The 23,408-nt window shown below is 40.8% G+C and overlaps 1 protein-coding gene across 1 annotated transcript in view; it reads right to left on the bottom strand.

The window, feature by feature from the left end:
* Positions 1 to 23,408, bottom strand: part of GRIA3 (glutamate ionotropic receptor AMPA type subunit 3) — a 286,926-nt gene that overhangs the window by 126,706 nt on the left and 136,812 nt on the right. The window contains exon 4 of the mRNA XM_036840418.1: positions 22,033 to 22,220. Coding sequence (XP_036696313.1) covers positions 22,033 to 22,220 — 188 coding nt within the window. The remainder of the gene's footprint in view (positions 1 to 22,032; positions 22,221 to 23,408) is intronic.

Below are 23,408 nucleotides of genomic sequence, written 5' to 3'. Positions count from 1 at the left end.
CTTTGAAGGACAGCTTAAAACAGTCTCTTTACATTTCAGCAGTTCTACTGGAAAGGATTGTGCATAAGAGCCTTCTGTTTCCTTTTTTCATGCAGTTTAGAAGATAAAACCATTCACTTGTTTCTGCCACTTCAAATATTATTCTTATTTATGTAGATTCTATGAAGAGGACATTTGAGTAACGGGTCCTTTCCAGTTTCCACAAAGAATCGAGTCTGTACTAGTCCTCTTTATGCAAAAATGTCTTTGTTAGATGTGTTGGGTTCTGCTGCAATGAGATTGCAAACGAAACCGTCCCCATCTTCCTCTGGAGTACGGTAAAGGGAAATTCATCTCCATCTGACAACTTTTCAGCTAAGCTCTCTGAGCAAAGCCAGTAATATGGAACTCATGAAAACAGTTTGAAGACTGAGCAGCTTTCTCTATATGTGGAGAAACCATGCCATTTTCTCTTGGCTCCTAAATCCTCCAGTACCTGGACCATTATTAACATTGCTCTTTTTCTTTAAAAATATAGTTTGATGGTGAGATTATCATGCATGCATTCTTGACATGAGTTAAGAAAGTGAAGAGAATGAGTTGTAGGTCACTGAGTGGTAGGGACCATAAAAGGAAGTGGCTAGGATTTCACGTGTATTGTTTTTTGGGGTGTTGAGGTCACTGCCTGTAATTCAGCAAGCAAGATGTGGTGGTGGAGGCTGCAGTGGACCAAGTCACTGGGGAAGAATACTACTGGGAAGTTGTCTCAGGCAAAAAGTGCCCTCCTACTTAGTTTCAACATTTCATAATTGGTGCTTTAGCTTCAACAGGTGGGGTGTGAGAAGCAGCCCCTAACTCTTCTGGGGAGGAGCATAAACAACATTACCCCTCCCTAATGAAAGCAAATGCCTGAGGATTCAGGGATGGGTCTTCTGCTACCTGTTATCAAGGGAGCTAATGTAGAAGAGTTAATGGCTCTGTTGGGAGATGCACTTTCCCGCCACTCCTTGCAACTCTCTCTGAGCGGCTGCTGGTGGTTGCCATGGACACCAAGTAGCAAATGGGCTAGGGTCAGAGTTTGAAGGATTGCCGCTGTGCTTGAGTGGGTGAGACTGAAATTAAGTTAATGTATGTACAAATAAGATGTGTTTCTTTCCTTTGTGCCTTTGAGAAAATGGCAACAAAGCAGCCTGTCAAGCAACAATTGATTTTATATTGGCCAGGGAAGAGGGAGGAGAAGCAATTTATTGAGTAGGAGGTTCTCAAGTTAAGCACAGGCAGTAGTTTGAAATAGGTCAAGAGAAGTGAAAAGGGCTCTCAGAGCTGCTGAAGAGATAGTAATGATGGAAAGGCACTTAAGAATCGCCATTAAGAAGCTTTCTATAGTATCTTCTTAGACGGCCTAGTCCATTGCTTCAGGGTCCCTGGATCCTCTTTTCTTAATCTAAGACCAAGTATTACTGAGACTTCACTCCATTTGGTTCTGCCCTCTTATTTACCTCTGCAAGTATGTGTGTGTGTGTGTGTGTGTGTGTGTGTGTGTGTGTCTTTTAGATAGCATTGTTTCAAATCAGTTCACCCAGTTTTCCCTTTTCTATGTCCCCATTCTTAAGATGGGTGGGCACACTTTCTGCCAATGCTGAGCTCTGAAAGAGACTGCACCCTTCCTGCCCCTGTCCTCAATAATGATCCAGTTATAGCTAGAGCCAAAATTTCCACTGTTGGGACAATGAAAAGCATGGAAACAATTTAAGTTAAAGCACAGAAGTTTGAATACAGTACCCTTGTTTATGACCAGTTAACCCCACTATGGTAGGACAGTCCTGTTTGGCCCACAAAACCATAATCAAAGCACTTGCCACCCTCTTGGTAGCACTCACAAATCCAAACCTTTAAGAAGATCATAGAAAAGTAACAGCACACCATCAAAGACAAATGGGAAGACTCCAAATATCTGGGGAGCATGTCCTAACCACCAAACTCTTCTCTTACTCCACCACGTCAGTCTCCCTCTCTTGAGACCTGCCTCAGATTATAGAAGGAGCTTAAATGCTCTTTGAGTTTTCAGGCTCAGTGACCACACGTTCCTTTCTTTGTTCATTTTCTCCTCCTTAAGAAATGAGGTGCAGTGACTCTAATTATAATGCTTGATATTTGTGGACTTGCCAGGGATTCTCTCCAGGGGATCTTCGAATACCTTAGAGAAATTGTCTGATTCATCTTAATGTCATTCTGGTAAGGCAGGGAAGGCTTTTTCTGTTTTATGGCTAGGATGACGAAAGGTGACTTGGCGGTTGCAAGGTCACCCAGGGATCTTGAGATAGAACTCAGCCGCCTTTCTGGTCTTTGGCCTATAGTGCTAGATGACTTCAGAAGATATTTGTCAATTGCTATTCTTTTTCAGAGTAGCGTGTTGGCTGTATGTGTACATCTGGAAGGCTGCTTGGTAGTTATATATATTTTTCAAAAGGTTGGAGAGAGAAGAGTGGTGGCTGGCTACAATCCCTTCCACTTTAGCTCTACCTCTAGTGACGTGACATTAATTGCCACCAGTCTCCCCAAGCCCTGGCCCTGGCCCATTGAATTGTGCCCCTCACTTGTCAATTTGTTATAACCTTTGGGCAGAGACAAGTTTGACCCTGTCAAATCTGGACAGAAAGAAAGCTGCCCCAACAAGGGTGGGATTGATTTGACTAAAAGATCCAGGTGGGTGGTTGGTAACAATGGCATCAGACTGATCGAGGGCTCTTTCCCACCCTCAGTCTCATCGAAGTTCAGACCTTGGCATGGATCAGTCAATGGCCTTTGCCCTTCAGTGTTAGTGCAGTAAAGAACTTGTTTTATTTTTTGTTACTGCACTTATTTTGCATCGGCTTGGTGTCTCTCTGTAAGGGAGTCTAGAGGTCTAAATTATTTAAAATATAAGGGTCCTGTGGCAATGTGAGCTTGAATAATAAGTAGCTTTTGTGTTGCTGTTGTAAACTGTGATGTGCAGCCCTTATGAAACTGTTTGTTACAGCATCTGTTAGAATCTAGGACAAGGCTCCTGTAATCAGGCAGCTGTGTGATGAACCTTCTAATTGCTATATTTTTGTTGCTCTTAATCTGGGAAATTTTCCTAATAAAGCTGGATGATGATTCTAAAAAATTCATTAATGTTTACAAGCCAGTAACGCTAACCCACAGGACCTTGTCAACCTCTCGGTGCCTGCAAAGGCTTAACTGGGACACTCACAGTGTCAGCCATACAAAGGAACAGGTGTCAGTGTGTTTTTCTCCCGTGCCAATTGAAAACATATTCATTGCCTGTGGAGGGATAAAATAGTTATCTATGGTTAATGTTTCCTTTCTTTCTATTTTTTTTAAAGAATGGATCTGAGGTCTCACTTGATCTAAGTGATGGGATTAACTCAAAACAAAGGAGAGTATTTGTATTTTATTTTTCCATTTGAATTGGTTCATATTTTTATAATTTTAGAATAAGGTACCAGCCTTGGTCCTAAAATGTTGGTGTTAATGGGTGGGAGAGAAGGTCTTTTGATTTAATAAATCTTTACTGCAATCTACTATACTTTTCTATGTGCACAGGGCATCTGAGCAAGATTCTCAGTCAGCAAAGAAACATTCAGTGATGGTCACTGGCCTGGAAATCTGAGAAAGCAGGAAAGTTGATTCACACATTTTTAGATACTTATCATACTCTGCCTTCCAGAATTATTGCGTTGCCTTATCACCCCTACTACTGTAGCATGGAAGACCTGTCCTTTCCCCCTCCCACCATATCTAGCACTGGGTATGGTAAAACGGGTCAGGACTCAATCCGTAGTTCTTGAATTGAATCTCTTACCTTGTTTTTCACAGCGCTGGGAATCATAGCCTGTTGGAATGGGAAGGGACCATCATATTCAACACATTCATTTTTACACTTTAGGAAATGGAGGCACAGAGCGATAGGGTGACTTTTCGAAGTCATACAGCTTGGGGCTAGCACCTAGGTCTCCTGCCTCAAGACTTCCGTACTCTGCCTTATAAAACTCCAGGATGTTTCCAGTCATCCCAAGGACTCTCATGAGGTTCCCTAATGAAAATTTATTTGAATTTGCATTTATTTTTTAAAGTAAAACCTCTAAACCGCATGGGAAATAATCAAGCAAATAATGAGGTATCACAATTTTTAGAAATGGGAGAAGGGGAGGGAACTGTTGGTTGAACAGGAGCATTTCTTTTTTGAGACCAAAGTGTCTAGCATCTGAAGTAAACAAGAGTCTTGCTGTTTCAAAGTAACGATCTTGAATGAGTTTTTTCTCTTTATTTTCCCAGAGGGGATTTGCTTCTAAATATTCACGAAGGCAGTCTAGTGTGAAGTATGACCAGAGAATCAGACCGTCCTTTTTAATAAGCCAGAGATTAAAATCTCTAAATATAGAATACTGACGTCTGCTACTAACTCTTAGGATAAATATCTTTGCATTTTAGGGAACAAGTTTATTTAAGGCTGCCAGTGAGTGTTAAAATCACCTAACATGTTGAAGGTTTTTACTGCAAGTACAGGGTCCTACTCACTTAGGGTCTGGAGAACGGTAGGCTGGACTTCAGAGAAACCACATCTGCAGTGAGCATCTTTAAGAAATCCAACCATAGGTTTTGCTTTTGGAACACTGTTATGCAATTTTGGGGTGCATTTTTGCTTCAAAATGTTTATTAGGGTAGTCTGAGATATGTTAAGTAATAGGATTAAATCACCACGTCATTAGGGTAAGAAATAGAGACCACTGGACACCGTGATTGGTGAGGTAAGAAAAAGGGTCCCTGAAAGGGATGAATGAGGCAACCAACTTATAGAGAGAAACCTGGAATGGCTGGAGGTGGGGAAGGAAATGATACATCTAGTAACATACAGTAAGAGATGAAGGAAGGCCAGTGGGTATGCTTGGCTGTGTATTCATCTATGTCTGGAAGCATGCCCATTAGCAGACTGGGGAGCAGGGAAAGCAAAGAGGAATGGGATCTCTTTTTTTACAAATGGGCCTTAACATGTGCCTGGGAGAAGAAGATGGAGAGGCACAGGTCTTAGAAAGCCTTTGACCTCACATTTTATGAGTAGTTTACTCATATACAAAAATAAGCTGCAGGCTTTTCTAATTCCTTTTATTCTACAGCATATACGTACCTAGACTTTATTATATTATTTTACATTTGGTGAGGTGTTGTTCTCTAACTTGATTCACCTTGCTAGGGGCTGTTACAAATTTTAAAAAAGGAAAGAAAGAAAGAGAAATTTTGTTTCTCCTAATAGTGCCCAGTATAGTACTCTGAATACAAGCCCTTGTGTGATGTTAATCTCAGAACAGTTGACTGGCCCTTGTCTGGGAAATTTTCCTTGTAAATTATAATACCTGTTCTAGAGGTCTGATACCTTTGCCTTCCTGCTTTGTCGTGAGTTGCCTCTTTCGTGACTGTGCAGTGATTTCTTAGGTAGCTAGGCAATTTTATCCACTCCAAGAGTCCTATTCTGTATGGCGTCTTGTTTCTCTATCATGCGGGTATGGCCTCAGATTGCCCTTTGAAACCCAGGTAAGTAACATCTGCCAAATCCCTTACCTATGTTTGTCTTTTGAAGATTCTGAAAGACGTCTCCTTCAGTCCACCTGTAGACACAGGCTGGTAAATAAATGGCATCCTGCTTTGGTTCAGGGGGTCTCCAGTGTAGCTGTACTGTCTCCTATCTAGTATGCAGCCCACCATATAATGTGAATATCATGGAGGACATAGACCTAAGTGTGAAGTATAGAACCACTACTACGTGGTGGTGGAAAAGGGTTTAAGTCTCAGCTTCTAACCACGCCTCTGAAAGCAGGTCTCTAGAAGAACTTTGGAATGCTAAGTATAGAGAATCTTTCTTAGACAACTTCTAGTGTTGAAAAGGATCTGACCAGACATACGGTGGGTTGTGGCAATGGGCACAGAAAGGAGGAGGAGAAATTTGAGTAACTTACTTCTCTGTCGCTGCCCCTTCAGACCTCTAATTTATCCTAACCATGTCCCCTAACCATGTCCATCTTCTTTTTTTGACTTTGGATAGGGTGAAAGGGAATATCTATGGAATAAAGCAAAAAATGCAAGAGCATCAGGAAGATTCTCTGGAGTAGCTTGTACCCACCCCTGAGAGAAAGAAGCAGGATAAAAATCTCCCGGTTCACTCTCTATCCCAGTTCTACCAGATACTTGATTAACTTTCCCTAGCATTTAAGCTAGTCAGAGACTCCATTACTGGGCAAAAGCACCCCTCCTCAACCCTGCCTCACCAGGCAAAATCACGATAGGTGATTGGAAGCGCTACATTCACACTGAATGAGGCTATTCAGAAAACCCTCCTCTCCAGGAACAAATTGGACATTTTGACAGGGGCATTTATGTTTTTAGGCCATGAGAGAGATAGGAGCAGGCTCGCCCCTAACATTTTTGGGTCCCACAGCAAGAGTACAAATGGAGGACTGCATACCATACACCTAAATGTTACAAAGTCCAAAAGCAAGATATGCCTTGGCCTGGTCTGTGTATCCACCTGTCAACCTAACTAAAGAGGTAAACTGAGGTAAGCTCAAACTACCAGAAATTGAGTTTCTTTGGAAATAGTAGAGAAACTGCAGTTCAGGAAATACAAACTGTAGCAAGCTACAGAGGAATGTGTTGAGGGTTTGGGGTGGGCTGCATTTATGGGCAAGGAGTACAAAGAGGGGGGCACAAGAGGGGAACCTGTCCAACCAGGGCACAAGCAGTAAGTTCACTGGCTTGAGGACGGTAGGAGATCCTTGGCGGGTGTTCATTGTCGGGAGATAAGGCTTGGAGGTCTGTAAATTAGGCGCTTATGGGAAATCAGTCTCTCAGTTCTTGAGTTTCATTTTCCTGAGGACACACACATGAGATTCTCTATCTCATATACCCTGTTGGGGCAGGGTAGGGCAGGGTGAGGTGGAAGCTGGGCCCAGGGCTCAGAACTCCTGGGTGAACACTGGATCTACCTGAAACCAGGATGGTGTGGACCCGTCAAGTTCTCCAAGAAGCCAAGGACAGTAAGCTCCCCCATCCCAACGGCTCACTCTTCTGACTTGGGGTTGCCGAGCAATTCTATATGTCTTCCAAAACTGTATCATTCAAGTAGCATACAGGGAGGGAGTGCAGTTATCTGGAAAAACTTATCTGTCAAACCCCTTCACTTAGAGTGATTTGGGGAGGCCAATTTTAAACAAAATTAGCCATTTTTTCTCTGGTTTCCTATGGCATGTGTTGTCATTTTCTCCTTCACTGCCCCTGCCCTTGACGCCATGTGCCTTTTTGCTCTGATCTGGGAGCCCAGTTTGGCTTATGTGTCCTTTTCCTTTCTCCCCATGATGTTCAACCAGCTACTAACCTTTCAAAAACTCTGAAGACCAAAAAGAAAAAAACGTCTTTGCGTTCCAGTGTTTATGACATCAGGGGCCTCTAAAGCATGGAGCTCAAGGCAGTAGTCCTTATCACCTGGGTTTAAGGGTGATACTGGGTGCTCAAGTCTAGTGGCCCAGAAAAGCTGAGCACCCACCCCAAATACTTATCCTATGGGCATTTATGCTTTCCCAGAACCAGTCTTATTTTGTGCTTGCTTTTCCAGGAGTTAATGGAGGGAAGGGGAATTGTACCTTCCGGACTTTGCCAGTTACGTTCAAGTTATTCCCTAGTAAGGGAAGGAGGAAATGCGCAACCCCTAGGGCAGTTTTTGGTAAAATAATGAAGACTGTGGTTCTTTATCTGAGCATGAATGCACGCAGATGGAAATTCTAGTTGTACTTACGTATCACTCTGAGAAAGCACCCCTCACAATTTACTCCTACTCTTGTAGAGCCCATTGCATAGTTAGATTGTTTTGGCAACACAAGTAAATGAACCTGGGTAGGTTTAAGGGGCACATTTTCAATTCCGTGTGTTAATGGAATATGGATCCTTGTCAAGTGGAGAAAACATCTGTGAAATTCTTGTTGTTTAACAATGCTTGTTGTAAACAAAGCTGCTGCCCCAGGCTTCATCAGGATGTTTATCCCTTATAACCTCTGGTTGAATCTACTCCGACTGAAAACCTCTGTCAGATGCAGGGCTGATTAGTGTAGTGATTAACAGCATTTGGAGCCAGATTCCCTGGGTTCAAGCTCTAGCTCCACCGATTATTAGCCGTATGACCTCTAAGTCTCAATTCCTTCATCTGTTAAATGGAGATAATATTCCCATCTGCCTTTTGGGGCTAATATGAGGATTAACTCACATGAGATATAGAAACGGGCACATATCTGCCCACATTGATTAAAATAGTATCTGGAACACTGTAAGCACTTAATACATATTTGTTATTAAAAATGCCCAGTTGTCACATGTAGCTCAAGGCTGTAGTGTCTTTAATTATTTTAAGTGACGCTGAAAAATCTAGTTAATTCTCAGATAGTCCTTGGGCTTATCAATCAATGTGTCTTACCCAATGTTACATTGGAGAAAAACCAGGTTGTCTAGCATGCTAAACATATTAGTGAGAACTCAGCATAGCTCAAGTCTTAGACTCTGTTCTCATGGTAAGACCTTAGACTGAGCTGATATCTTGGAAGATCCATGAGGACACTGTTCTTGAACAACAGCCCCTAAATAACTCATCTTCATAAGCACAAAACCCTACCGCTCATGAGCAAATAGCTATGGTCACCAGTTATTAAGTGCCTACTGGGCGCCAAGCCCCGTGCTAGGTGCTCTCCCCATGCTACCTTGTTTGATCCTCCCAATTCATGAGGATCCCATGAAGGGAAGGTAGTGGAATAGTCTTTTTAACACTATTTTTTTTTAGTTCACTTTTATCTCTTTCATATTAGACATTAACTTTAAATTATTTATTTATTTATTTATTTATTTATTTATGGCAGTGTTGGGTCTCCGTTTCTGTGCGAGGGCTTTCTCTCGTTGTGGCAAGCGGGGGCCACTCTTCATCGCGGTGTTCGGGCCTCTCACTATCGCGGCCTCTCTTGTTGCGGAGCACAGGCTCCAGACGCGCAGGCTCAGCAATTGTGGCTCACGGGGCCTAGTTGCTCCGCGGCATGTGGGATCTTCCCAGACCAGGGCTCGAACCCGTGTCCCCTGCATTGGCAGGCAGATTCTCAACCACTGCGCCACCAGGGAAGCCCCGGAATAGTCTTTTAAGATGAGAAAATTGAGCCTCAAAAAATTGTCACTTTCCTCAGTGTCATGCAACAGGGAGGTGAGGGAGCTACGATTTGAAGTCACGTCTGTTTGATTCCCAAGTTTGTGTTTATTCAACCGTACCACACAATGTTCCAGGAAGAAAAGAGGATACCCTCAAACCGTCATATGGACTGGCAAGTCAGCTCAATGTTGTACAAGGATCATTGAGAGTAAGGGCTGAGACAGAGTGGGAGCAAAAAGGGGAGAGGAACTGGACAGTACCAGTAGGTGCTGAGTGGAAGGTGAAGCAAGGAGAGGACATAAGCCCCTAACATTTTTATTTCACTTGACTGAGGTCTAGCCATTGGCAACAGCGCTGTAAGTGACCCAAAGCGCTAGACGTATTTTGGAGCAAGCAGTGTGTCCTTTGTGTTATAGCCTCATACTTTACAAGGGCCCCTAATATTGTTCATCTGGTTTAAACTGTCATCTTTAGAAACTTGACTTACTAACTTGGATGTTTCGTTTCTTAAAATGACTGTTTTTGAAGTGACAGTCAAGGTCAAATGAAAGGAACCTAAGAGATTGACCTGCTTCAGGATTCTGTCCTTAAGAAGCACTACTTTCCATGAGGAGGTGATTTTAGCTTGAAATATTTCTAGGGGAAATCAGACGTTCTATATTTTTTCTGCACAGCACATTGAAACATATTGGTTTGGACTCCATTAAGTTTGCATATGCTATAATTCAAGCAGGGACTATGCTGAGACTTACCTTTGAATTATCTATGGAAAAAATAAAAACATGGTAAAGACCGAAGGGGAGGACTTCCCTGGCTGTCCAGTGGTTAAGACACTGCGCTTCCACTGCAGGCGCGGGGTTGAGGGTGGGGTGCACGGGTTCAATCCCTGGCCCTGGCAGGGGAACTAAGATCCCACATGCTGCGTGGTGCAGCCAAAAAAAAAACAGGGAAAATATATCCAATGAATAGGCAATTAGGAAATATTGTTACCTATTTAATAAAATAAGTCTTCTATAAGGATATTTACTTATCAACACAGAGGATTAACTTGGAATATTTGTATATTCCTGAAAACAATCTTAAAACTGTTCTAGATCTGACTATTCTAATTCAGAATGGCCTCACATTCATATAGCCCCAGCTGGTGAGATTTTTTTTTTTAACATCTTTATTGGAGTATTATTGCTTTACAATGGTGTGTTAGTTTCTGCTTTATAACAAAGTGAATCAGTTATACATATACATATGTTCCCATATCTCTTCCCTCTTGCGTCTCCCTCCCTCCCACCCTCCCTATCCCACCCCTCTAGGTGGTCACAAAGCACCGAGCTGATCTCCCTGTGCTATGCGGCTGCTTCCCACTAGCTATCTAGTTTACATTTGGTAGTGTATATATGTCCATGCCACTCTCTCACTTCTTCCCTAGCTGGTGAGATTTTACTTTCCTCCAGTTTCCTCTCTCCTTGTAATGAGTACTTTCTCATGCTGACTCTCTCCCTAGTCTAGTTAAGCTCATTCGCTCTGGTACTGTCCTTAGGCCTGCAGAACGGTTGGTCAGTGCTCTCTTTATGATAACTCTTTATACTTGAGGATAGTGATTAAACTGCCTCTTGGCTCTCTTTCACCAGGCTAAACAACCCCAGCTCATTTAGCCTTTCCTCATAGGCCCTATTTTCTAATGCTTTTATCCTTTTTTGCTGAGCTTCTCAGGATCTTGTCCAATTGCTTTTCAGTTGTTCTAAGATGTAACCTGATGAGTGGGCCTAATCTAGGGTTTGGCATTGGCTAAATATTTAATAAATGACTTAAAATTAAGGAAGATGGTGTAGTGCAGGCATAAGAGCACTGGACTAGGAGTCAGAAGACTTGAGTTTCATCCTTGCTCTGCCACTTACTAGGATTGGGCAGAGAGCCACAGTTGGGCAAATCATCTAAATGTCTCTAAGCATCAATTTATCATCTGTAAATTTAGGATAAACACATCTGCCCTGCCTGCCTCCCATAGTGAGGCTCAAATGAAATAATCTATGTGAAAACCCTTTGTTTAGCATCAAAGCACGATGTAAACACTATGTGTCAGGAACTTTTCTGAATGCTTTGCATATATTAACTCATTGGGGTACAGTTATCATTTCCATTTTACAACCAGGAAATGGAGGCTCAGAGAGTTAAGTAACTGGCTCTAGGTCACACAGCTAGTAAGTGACAGAATCCATGCAGATAAATATTAAACATCCAACAGAGCCATTCATTTTATGGGGCCTGACCTTCAAAAGCTGTCCACAGGTAGACACACCACTGGGATGGAGGATCTATTCAGTCATGGGTAGATAACTCTGTGAGAGGCAACTTTTTCAAAAGTGAATGTTTAGGTTGGTCATTGAAGTAGGGCAGCTGTCCACCAGTGGGGAGGGCCTCATGAATACAATACAGTAATAAGAATGCTGTATCAGGTCAGGTCAATGGTTCATTCTTCCTAGGACACCTAAATCTTCCTATGGAAATTGCTCTTAATTCTTGGATTCAAGATCTGCAGTTTCTAAATATTCTCTGTGAGTTCTGACAACCCTTCATGGTTTCAACTGTCTCTGGCTCTGCCCTTTTGTGTGTTAATTCTTGCAGCTATAAGTTTGGAATAATTTCCTCATAGATTAACTGTTAAGGAGAAATAGTAAAGACAGAATAGCACCTAATTGAATCTTTTTTCCTGCTGTGGTCTGAAGAATTGAAAGAGATAAAAAAAAAGAGCTTTGGAAAGAAACATTGGAATAATTTTGATTTACCCCATAAATGTTTGAACATTCATAGGGAAAATTAGAACTTAAATCATGAAATGAGGAGGTTATGCTATATAGTAGTATATTGAAAACCTGCTTATATTTGAAAAATTGTACCATATTGAGGTCTTTGCATTAACACCATTAGATATAGAATACAATATGAATTTACTTTATGACATAATCTCATCTATAGGGAATAGGGTTGTAGTGGTGTAACAGGTTCTTCTACCTCAAATAGTGGCACGAAGTATCATTTTATGGGAGACTATAGAAGTTTCCTTCCATGAGAATAAACTCAAAGTTGAAAATACCTTTGGAGGATGGGAGCATTTTTGGGGAGGATTTGATACTATCTGAGTTATAAATGTTATCTTTCTAACTAGAATCTGTATAGTGAATAAGTTTGTCAAGAATGGTTGGGAACCAATAAGAAAAAGTGGGTATCTCTGTATCTTAGTAGTCAATTTATTTTTAAAAATGTTTACTCTAAAGAAATATTATGTTGAATTTGTTGCTTTTAATAATTCATTTAATGAGAAATCTATTTTTATATAAAGAAATAAATTTTGGTAAATTCATGATATCAGAACAAGCTTGAGCACAGAGCTACCGTCTTAAACCTTTGAGAAAATGTGTACTTTAATAATCACATCATGTGGCGGTGGGCACCATTTTGCCTTTTGTTGGCAGCACAGCAAAATCACAGTAGAACTTACTGAAATGTGCTTGTTCAATAATCATCCATCTATCCATTCATCCACCCATCCATCTTTCCATCCAACATGGTGTGCCAGGTACTCTACTGGACACTGAATATACAATAGTGAACAAGACAAACATGATTCCTACCTCACAGTACTTAATGGCCTAGTAGAAATTCCTTAAATGGTGAAGAAAGCAATCATGAGTAGATAGTTTTATGACAATTTTTTGAAAGAGGGGAAAGAATAAGCGAAATTAACTCTCTAGCCTTACTTGAATGTTGTTAAAACTTTTCGTTGAACAATGTTCCCTGAAAAATTGTATAGAAAGTATTATGAGAGATGCTGTGAATGTGCATACAGAAGAAAGGAAGATAGTGAGACATTAAAAGAGAGGACAGGGAGTTAGCTTCAAGACAGTGGAAGAGTAAGACGTGGAGATCACCTTCCTCCCCACAGATACATCAGAAATACATCTACATGTGGAACAGCTCGTACAGAACACCTACTGAACGCTGGCAGAAGACCTCAGACCTCCCAAAAGGCAAGAAACTCCCCACGTACCTGGGTAGGGCAAAAGAAAAAAGAAAAAACAGAGACAAAAGAATAGGGACAGGACCTACACCACTGGGAGGGAGCTGTGAAGGAGGAAAAGTTTCCACACACTAGGAAGCCCCTTTGGGGAGGAGACTGTGGGTGTCAGGCGGGGGAAGCTTTGGAGCCACGGAGGAGAGCGCAGCAACAGGGATGCGGAGGGCAAAGCGGAGAGATTCCCGCACAGAGGCTCGGCGCCGACCAGCACTCACCAGCCCGAGAGGCTTGTCTGCTCACCCGCCGGGGCGGGCGGGGGCTGGGAGCTGAGGCTCGGGCTTCGGGTCGGATCGCAGGGAGAGGACTGGGGTTGACGGCGTGAACACAGCCTGAAGGGGGTAAGTGCGCCACAGCTAGCAGGGAGGGAGTCCGGGAAAAAGTCAGGAGCTGCCGAAGAGGCAAGAGACTTTTTCTTGCCCCTTTGTTTCCTGGTGCGCGAGGAGAGGGGATTCAGAGCGCCGCTTAAAGGAGCTCCAGAGACGGGCGTGAGCCGGGGTTATCAGCGCGGGCCCCAGAGACAGGCATGAGACGCTAAGGCTGCTGCTGTGCCACCAAGAAGCCTGTGTGCGAGCACAGGTCACTCTCCACACCTCCCCTCCCGGGAGCCGGTGCAGCCCGCCATGGCCGGGGTCCCGTGATCCAGGGACAACTTCCCTGGGAGAATGCACGGCGCGCCTCAGGCTGGTGCAACGTCATGCCGGCCTCTGCCGCCGCAGGCTCGCCCCGCATCCGTACCCCTCCCTCCCCCCGGCCTGAGTGAGCCAGAGCCCCCGAATCAGCTGCTCCTTTAACCCCGTCCTGTGTGAGCGAAGAACAGATGCCCTCAGGCGACCTACATGCAGAGGCGGGTCCAAATCCAAAGCTGAACCCCAGGAGCTGTGCGAACAAAGAAGAGAAAGGGAAATCTCTCCCAGCAGCCTCAGGAGCAGCGGATTAAATCTCCACAATCAACTTGATGTACCTACATCTGTGGAATACCTGAATAGACAACGAATCATCCCAAATTGAGGAGGTGGACTTTGGGAGCAATGATATATATTTTTTTTCCCCTTTTTCTCTTTTTGGGAGTGTGTATGTGTATGCTTCTGTGTGTGATTTTGTCTGTATAGCTTTGCTTTCACCACTTGTCCTAGCGTTCTGTCTGTCCGTTTTTTTGTTGTTTTTTTTTTTGGTATAGTTTATAGCACTTGTTATCATTGGTGGATTCATTTTTGGTTTGGTTGCTCTCTTCTTTCTTTTTTTTATTACTTAAAAAAATTTTTTAATAATTATTTTTTATTTTAATAAGTTTATTTTATTTTACTTTATTTTATTTTATTTTATTTTACCTTCTTCTTTCTTTCTTTCTTTTGTTTTTTTCTCCCTTTTATTCTGAGCCATGTGGATGACAGGCTCCTGGTGCTCCAGCCAGGCGTCAGGGCTGTGCCTCTGAGGTGGGAGAGCCAAGTTCAGGACACTGGTCCACAAGAGACCTCCCGGCTCCACATAATATCAAACAGCGAAAATCTCCCAGAGATCTCCATCTCAATGTCAAGACCCAGCTCCACTCAAGGACCAGCAAGCTACAGTGCTGGACACTCTATGCCAAACAACTAGCAAGACAGAAACACAACCCCATCCATTAGCAGAGAGGCTGCCTAAAATCATAATAAGGTCACAGACACCCCAAAACACACCTCCAGATGCGGACCTGCCCACCAGAAAGACAAGATCCAGCCTCATCCACCAGAACACAGGCACTAGTCCCCTTCACTAGGAAGCCTACACGACCCACTGAACGAACCTTACCCACTGGGGGCAGACACCAAAAACAACGGGAACTAAGAACCTGCAGCCTGCGAAAAGGAGACCCCAAACACAGTAAGTTAAGCAAAATGAGAAGGCAGAAAAACACACAGAAGATGAAGGATCAAGGCAAAAGCCCACCAGAGCTAACAAATGAAGAGGAAATAGGCAGTCTACCTGAAAAAGAATTCAGAGTAATGGTAGTAAAGATGATCCAAAATCTTGGAAATAGAATGGAGAAAATACAAGAAACGTTTAACAAGGACCTAGAAGAACTAAAGAGCAAACAAACAGTGATGAACAACACAATAAATGAAATTAAACATTCTCTAGAAGGGATCAATAGCAGAATAACTGAGGCAGAAGAACGGATAAGTGACCTGGAAGATAAAATAGTGGAAATAACTACTCCAGACCAGAATAAAGAAAACAGAATGAAAAGAATTGAGGACAGTCCCAGAGACATCTGAGACAACATTAAACACACCAACATTCGAATTATAGGGGTCCCAGAAGAAGAAGAGAAAAAGAAAGGGACTGAGAAAATATTTGAAGAGATTATAGATGAAAACTTCCCTAATATGGGAAAGGAAATAGTCAATCAAGTCCAGGAAGCACAGAGAGTCCCATACAGGATAAATCGAAGGAGAAACACGCCAAGACACATATTAATCAAACTATCAAAAATTAAATACAAAGAATAAATATTAAAAGCAGCAAGGGAAAAACAACAAATAACACACAAGGGAATCCCCATAAGGTTAACAGCTGATCTTTCAGCAGAAACTCTGCAAGCCAGAAGGGAGTGGCAGGACATATTTAAAGTGATGAAGGAGAAAAACCTACAATCAAGATTACTCTACCCAGCAAGGATCTCATTCAGATTTGACGTAGAAATTAAAACCTTTACAGACAAGCAAAAGCTAAGAGAATTCAGCACCACAAAACCAGCTTTACAACAAATGCTAAAGGAACTTCTCTAGGCAGGAAACACAAGAGAAGGAAAAGACCTACAATAACAAACCCAAAACAATTACGAAAATGGTAATAGGAACATACATATCGATAATTACCTTAAATGTAAATGGATTAAATGCTCCCACCAAAAGACATAGACTAGCTGAATGGATACAAAAACAAGACCCGTATATATGCTGTCTACAAGAGACCCACTTCAGACCTAAGGACACATACGGACTGAAAGTGAGGGTGATGGAAAAAGATATTCCATGCAAATGGAAATCAAAAGAAAGCTGGAGTAGCAATTCTCATATCAGACAAAATAGACTTTAAAACAAAGACTATTTCAAGAGACAAAGAAGGACATTATGTAATGATCAAGGGATCAATCCAAGAAGAAGATACAACAATTGTAAATATTTATGCACCCAACATAGGAGCACCTCAATACATAAGGCAAATACTAACAGCCATAAAATGGGAAATCGACAGTAACTCAATCATAGTAGGGGACTTCAACACCCCACTTTCACCAATGGACAGATCATCCAAAATGAAAATAAATAAAGAAACAAAAGCTTTAAATCATACATTAAACAAAATGGCCTTAATTGATATTTATAGGACATTCCATCCAAAAACAACAGAATACACATTCTTCTCAAGTGCTCATGAAACATTCTCCAGGATAGATCATATCTTGGGTCACAACTCAAGCCTTGGTAAATTTAAGAAAATTGAAATCGTATCAAGTATCTTTTCCAACCACAATGCTATGAAACTAGATATCAATTTCAGGAAAAAATCTGTAAAAAATACAAATACATAGAGGCTAAACAATACACTACTTAATAACCAAGAGATTACTGAAGAAATCAAAGAGGGAATCAAAAAATACCTAGAAAAAAATGACAATGAAAACATGATGACCCAAATCCTATGGGATGCAGCAAAAGCAGTTCTAAGAGGGAAGTTTATAGCAATACAATCCTACCTCAAGAAACAAGAAACATCTCAAATAAACAACCTAACCTTACACCTAAAGCAATTAGAGAGAGAAGAAAAAAACACCCCAAAGGTAGCAGAAGGAAAGAAATCATAAAGATCAGATCAGAAATAAATGAAAAAGAAATGAGGAAACAATAGCAAAGATCAATAAAACTAAAAGCTGGTTCTTTGAGAAGATAAACAAAATTGATAAACCATTAGCCAGACGCATCAAGACTAAAAGAGAGAAGACTCAAATCAAGAATTAGAAATGAAAAAGGAGGAGTAACAACTGACACTGCAGAAATACAAAGGATCATGAGAGATTAATACAAGCAACTATATGCCAATAAAATGGACAACCTGGAAGAAATGGACATATTCTTACAAATGCACAACCAGGAAGAACTAGAAAATATGAACAGACCAGTCACAAGCACCAAAATTGAAACTGTGATTAAAAATCTTCCAACAAACAAAAGCCCAGGACCAGATGGCTTCACAGGTGAATTCTATCAAACATTTAGAGAAGAGCTAACACCTATCCTTCTCAAACTCTTCCAAAATATAGCAGAGGGAGGAACACTCCCCAACTCACTCTATGAGGCCACCATCACCCTGATACCAAAACAAGACAAAGATGTCACAAAGAAAGAAAATTACAGGCCAAGATCTCTGATGAACATAGATGCAAAAATCCTCAACAAAATACTAGCAAACAGAATCCAACAGCATATTAAAAGGATCATACACCATGATCAAGTGTGGTTTATCCCAGGAATGCAAGGATCCTTCAATATATGCAAATCAATCAACGTGATACACCATATTAACAAATTGAAGGATAAAAACCATATGATCATCTCAATAGATGCAGAGAAAGCTTTAGACAAAATTCAACACCCATTTATGATAAAAACCCTCCAGAAATTAGGCATAGAGGGAAATTACCTCAACATAATAATGGCAACATATGATAAACCCGCAGCCAGCATCGTTTTCAATGGTGAAAAACTGAAACCATTTCCACTAAGATCAGGAACAAGACAAGGTTGCCCACTCTCACCACTATTATTCAACATAGTTTTGGAAGTTTTAGCCACAGCAATCAGAGAAGAAAAAGAAATAAAAGGAATCCAGATCGGAAAAGAAGAAGTAAAGCTGTCACTGTTTGCAAATGACATGATATTATACATAGAGAATCCTAAAGATGCTACCAGAAAACTACTAGAGCTAATCAATGAATTTGGTAAAGTAGCAGGATACAAAATTAATGCACAAAAATCTCTTGCATTCCTATACACTAATGATGAAAAATCTGAAAGTGAAATTAAGAACACACTCCCATTTACCATTGCAACAAAAAGAATAAGATATCTAGGAATAAACCTACCTAAGGAGACAAAAGACCTGTATGCAGAAAACTATAAGACACTGATGAAAGAAATTAAAGATGATACAAACAGATGGAGAGATATACCATGTTCTTGGATTGGAAGAATCAATATTGTGAAAATGACTCTACTACCCAAAGCAATCTACAGATTCAGTTCAATCCCTATCAAAGTACCAATGGCATTTTTCACAGAACTAGAACAAAACATTTCACAATTTGTATGGAAACACAAAAGACCCCGAATTGCCAAAGCAATCCTGAGAAAGAAAAATGGAGCTGGAGGAATCAGGCTCCCTGACTTCAGACTATACTACAAAGCTACAGTAATCAAGACAGTATGGTACTGGCACAAAAACAGAAATATAGATCAATGGAACAGGATAGAAAGCCCAGAGATAAACCCACACACATATGGTCACCTTATCTTTGATAAAGGAGGCAAGCATATACAGTGGAGAAAAGACAGCCTCTTCAATAAGTGGTGCTGGGAAAACTGGACAGGTACATGTAAAAGAATGAAATTAAGACACTCCTTAACACCATACACAAAAATAAACTCAAAATGGATTAAAGACCTAAATGTAAGGCCAGACACTGTAAAACTCTTAGAGGAAAACATAGACAGAACATTCTATGATATAAATCACAGCCAGACCGTTTCTGACCCAACTCCTAGAGAAATGGAAATAAAAACAAAAATGAACAAATGGGACCTAATGAAACTTAAAAGCTTTTGCACAGCAAAGGAAACCATAAACAAAATGAAAAGACAACCCTCAGAATGGGAGAGAATATTTGCAAACGAAACAACTGACAAAGGATTAATCTCCACAATATACAAGCAGCTCATGCAGCTCAATATCAAAAAAACAAACAACCCAATCCAAAAATGGGCAGAAGACCTAAATAGACATTTCTCCAAAGAAGATACACAGGTTGCCAACAAACACATGAAAGAATGCTCAACGTCACTAATCATTAGAGAAATGCAAATCAAAACTACAATGAGGTATCACCTCACCCCAGTCAGAATGGCCATCATCAAAAAATCTACAAACAGTAAATGCTGGAGAGGGTGTGGAGAAAAGGGAACCCTCTTGCACTGTTGGTGGGAATGTATATTGATACAGTCACTATGGAGAACAGTATGGAGGTTCCTTGAAAAACTAAAAATAGAACTACCATATGACCCAGCAATCCCACTACTGGGCGTATACCCTGAGAAAACCATACTTCAAAAAGAGTCATGTACCAAAATGTTCATTGCAGCTCTGTTTACAATAGCCAGGACATGGAAGCAACCTAAGTGTCCATCATCGGATGAATGGATAAAGAAGATGTGGCACATATATACAATGGAATATTACTCAGCCATAAAAAGAAACGAAATTGAGTTATTTGTAGTGAGGTGGATGGAGTTAGAGTCTGTCATACAGAGTGAAGTAAGTCAGAAAGAGAAAAACAAATACAGTATGCTAACGTATATATGGAATCTAAGGGAAAAAAAAAAGGTCATGAAGAACCTAGTGGCAAGACGGGAATAAAGACACAGACCTACTAGAGAATGGACTTGAGGATAGAGGGAGGTGGAAGGGTAAGCTGTGACAAAGTGAGAGAGTGGCATGGACATATATACACTACCAAATGTAAAATCGATAGCTAGTGGGAAGCAGCCACATGGCACAGGGAGATCAGCTCTGTGCTTTGTGACCACCTAGAGGGGTGAGATAGGGAGGGTGGGAGGGAGGGAGACGCAAGAGGGAAGAGATATGGGGACATATGTATATGTATAACTGATTCACTTTGTTATAAAGCAGAAACTAACACACCATTGTAAAGCAATTATACTCCATTAAAGATGTTTTTTTTTTTTAAAAAGAGAGGACAGGGTTTTCGAATAATGTTAGTTTAGTTTTCCTGAATATGTTTAGTAATAATGATTTTTTTCTATAGCATTTTATGCTTTTCAAAGCAATGATAGCAATCATGTGAGGAAGAGCAAATTTTATTGCCCGTTATGTAGATGACACAACGGAGGCATAGATATTTTAAGTGCCCAAGATCCCACAGCTATATCGAATTCACAGCTCTACCCACTGCTTTTTCTACTACGTCATGCTGAAAAATTCCAGACTCCAGTATAAGGTCCTATAAAACCCCAAAGATTTATCAGAATGTACACTATTCAAGAAGCCTAAGTCAGTAGCACAAAAGAAGGAAAACAAAGTATGACAAGGAGGATGTTCCTCTGCTTTAGGCTATTAAGTAGGTCACCCACTAAGAGGCTATTTTGGTATAAAATTTTAGAGGGCATGTAGTACATACACCAACATCACTGACCTGATTCTTCACTTTCAAGATCTAAGAAAATCAAAGGCAGTTTTTTTTTCTTTTGGAAGGGAGGGGTGTATCATTTGGGGAGCTTAAGAGAATGTTAGTTGGGAAATTTGATTTAGCCAGGCTAGTGCTCTAGATTTTTTGTGAGGTTGATTCACTAGAGATGGGGACAGCTTTGTATCTCTGTGATGCAGAGTCAGTGCTTCCTTCCTTCCTTCCTTCTTTCCTTCCTTCCTTCCTCCCTCCCGCCCTCCCTCGTTTTTCTTCTCTCCCATCCCCTCCCTTCCCTTTTCTTACTGGTGTTTTTTTTTTTTTTGCATTCTCTTCTTATGGGGGCATATCCGACAAATTGTTAATATTTAATTTGCTATAAAACAGCTCTCCCAAGCAATGGCTGCTCACTATAATTTCAATCTCTGAAGTTGTTTTGGCCCCTAGGTACACTGGGATCGAATTAGAATGGAAACGTTTCCCTTACAGTTTTGTTTATGGCAGCATAGGCACTTTGTTATTAACTGGCAAACTGAGACTTCTAAGGAAAATAATAAACTTTCACCACATTTCTATTTGACTCTTTACTCCAAACAGAATATCCATCTGGCTTAGGGTAAAACAACTCTTCTAATATGTTTCAGTCTTAAATTTAAATATCCAAGATTAATAATGAATATATTTTGGTCCATTGAATTGTATTTTTCCCCAGTCTGATGCTTTTTCACATTTTTTCACATTTTAAAAACCATAGACATTTTTTTCTCATATGCCATCTTACTTTAAAAATGGTCTGCAATTATATATATACATATTCTCATTCATTCTCTCTTGCTCTCTCTTTCAAACCAGAGGGATATTCTTCAAAAATATCCACAAATTCAAACCTAGTGAATACTGCTCTGATACTTTGCAACTAGGCCCCTGAAACAAAAACCCTACCCTTCTGCCCTGCCTAATCCCTTGTCTGTTCCTTGCTGGGAGGAAGGTGTCGAAAGGAAGGGGATTACTTTGAAATAGTCAGCTATCTGTGAAACAGAGGTGTGAAAGGGTGTGTTTATCTGATAAGTAGCATTAAATTGCAGAGACTACCAGATTAATCATGGTATGCAATTTTCAACAGCTTTGATTTTCTTTTATTTCTCTCTCTCCTTTTCTGCAGCCACTGGGGAGGAAAAAAGGATTAGAGAGACTATCAAAACTGTTGGCAAGTTTAGTCTGTTGGCTACTTAATCTACTAGCAGATATGGGAACTGCCTCAGGTTGATGATTTAACAGGTTGGCTGGGCGTGGAATAAATCTCAAACGTACCTGTTCCAAAATTGTGTTAATCCTTTCAACTTCGCAGTCAATCAAGTATCGCTTTTCCTGCCTCCTGTCCATTTCTTCAATGATGCGCCTGAATTCTTGGACGTCCTTTATGTTTCCCACAGACCTTGCTGTCACTTGCCAGTTGTTTTGCACTGCTGCTTCCATAATCGCTTGGAGGATGGAAAATCCTGAATGAAGGGAAAACAGCTACATTGATTATTTTTTCTTTTAAAAATCTTTCCATAGGTATTAAAGGTTCTACTGAGTTTTTATGCACAGTCTATTGGGTCCCCTTGAACCTTATCCACTGTGGACAGCAGGCTTACTCATAACCTCAGCCTTAACCTTCCAGACAGTTGGCATCTCTATCCTGATTGAAAGGAAAGAAGATTCTTCAACTTTTGGGCACCGGGCTAGGTGTTTATCAAGCCTGTACTTAAGCAATCACAACTGAATTAAGTACCTAATTGTTTTTATTGACAGGCATTATCAAAATATTTATGGAATGAATGCCAGTAGCTTCTTTCTTATTTCTGGCCACAATCTGTCCTACTGTGGTTGAAGCTCATTTCTTTCATCTTCCACAACAACAATCTTCAGAATTAGAAATAGCTTTGGTAGAGATAGAACCTGATTATAATATGACTTATCCTTACATGGATACGACTATCCAACAAGGTAAATTATGCTTCCCAAGCAATATAACTCTCAGAAAACCTGACAAGAACAGTCTATAACAAAGGTATCGTACTGTTTCTTTGTTCACAGTATTATGAAAAAGTTCAATCATATTAAGCCTTCCTAAGTTCTTCCCCTTTCTCAATTCATTTGATTAGAGATTCTCGGTTCCTTTTTAGTTAATTTATATCAGACAGCATTAACTACTAACACTCTGGATCTATCCTGCATGGGAAAGAGAAAAGATCTGATGCTTGAGTTTTGGGTAACCTTTTTGGAGTCAGGGTTTGAGAAGTTGGAAAGAACAGTATATCTGTATGAACCACAGAAGAGCACAGGGATTTCGTATGTACTGGTCTTTTAGAGTATTCATGTCTCTAATATTACATCATGTCTATATTTTTGCTTCTGGTATGAATTCATAATCCGAGTATAATTTCATCAGGTATAGACATCATTTTATTGGGATATGGTCAAAAGCAGCTCCTTTTGCCCCATTAAATTTAAATTGTTTTCCGTTTATATTTAGGTAATGACTAATGGGAGTGGGTAATGCAGATGCTTGCCAAGACCAAAATGATCTGTGGCCTAATAATTTGACTACTGGAGGAGTAGAGAATGGAGGATGATTGTGCTGCCCTCTGAACACATTCCAGGTTCTGTGCCACCTCAGGCTCACCCTGTACTTTAAGCAGGTT

Source organism: Balaenoptera musculus, chromosome X (genome assembly GCF_009873245.2).
Source record: "Balaenoptera musculus isolate JJ_BM4_2016_0621 chromosome X, mBalMus1.pri.v3, whole genome shotgun sequence".
Classification (NCBI taxonomy): Eukaryota; Metazoa; Chordata; class Mammalia; order Artiodactyla; family Balaenopteridae; genus Balaenoptera; species Balaenoptera musculus.
The sequence above is the reverse complement of the archived record's forward strand: the minus strand, read 5'-3'. Positions and strand labels throughout refer to the sequence as shown.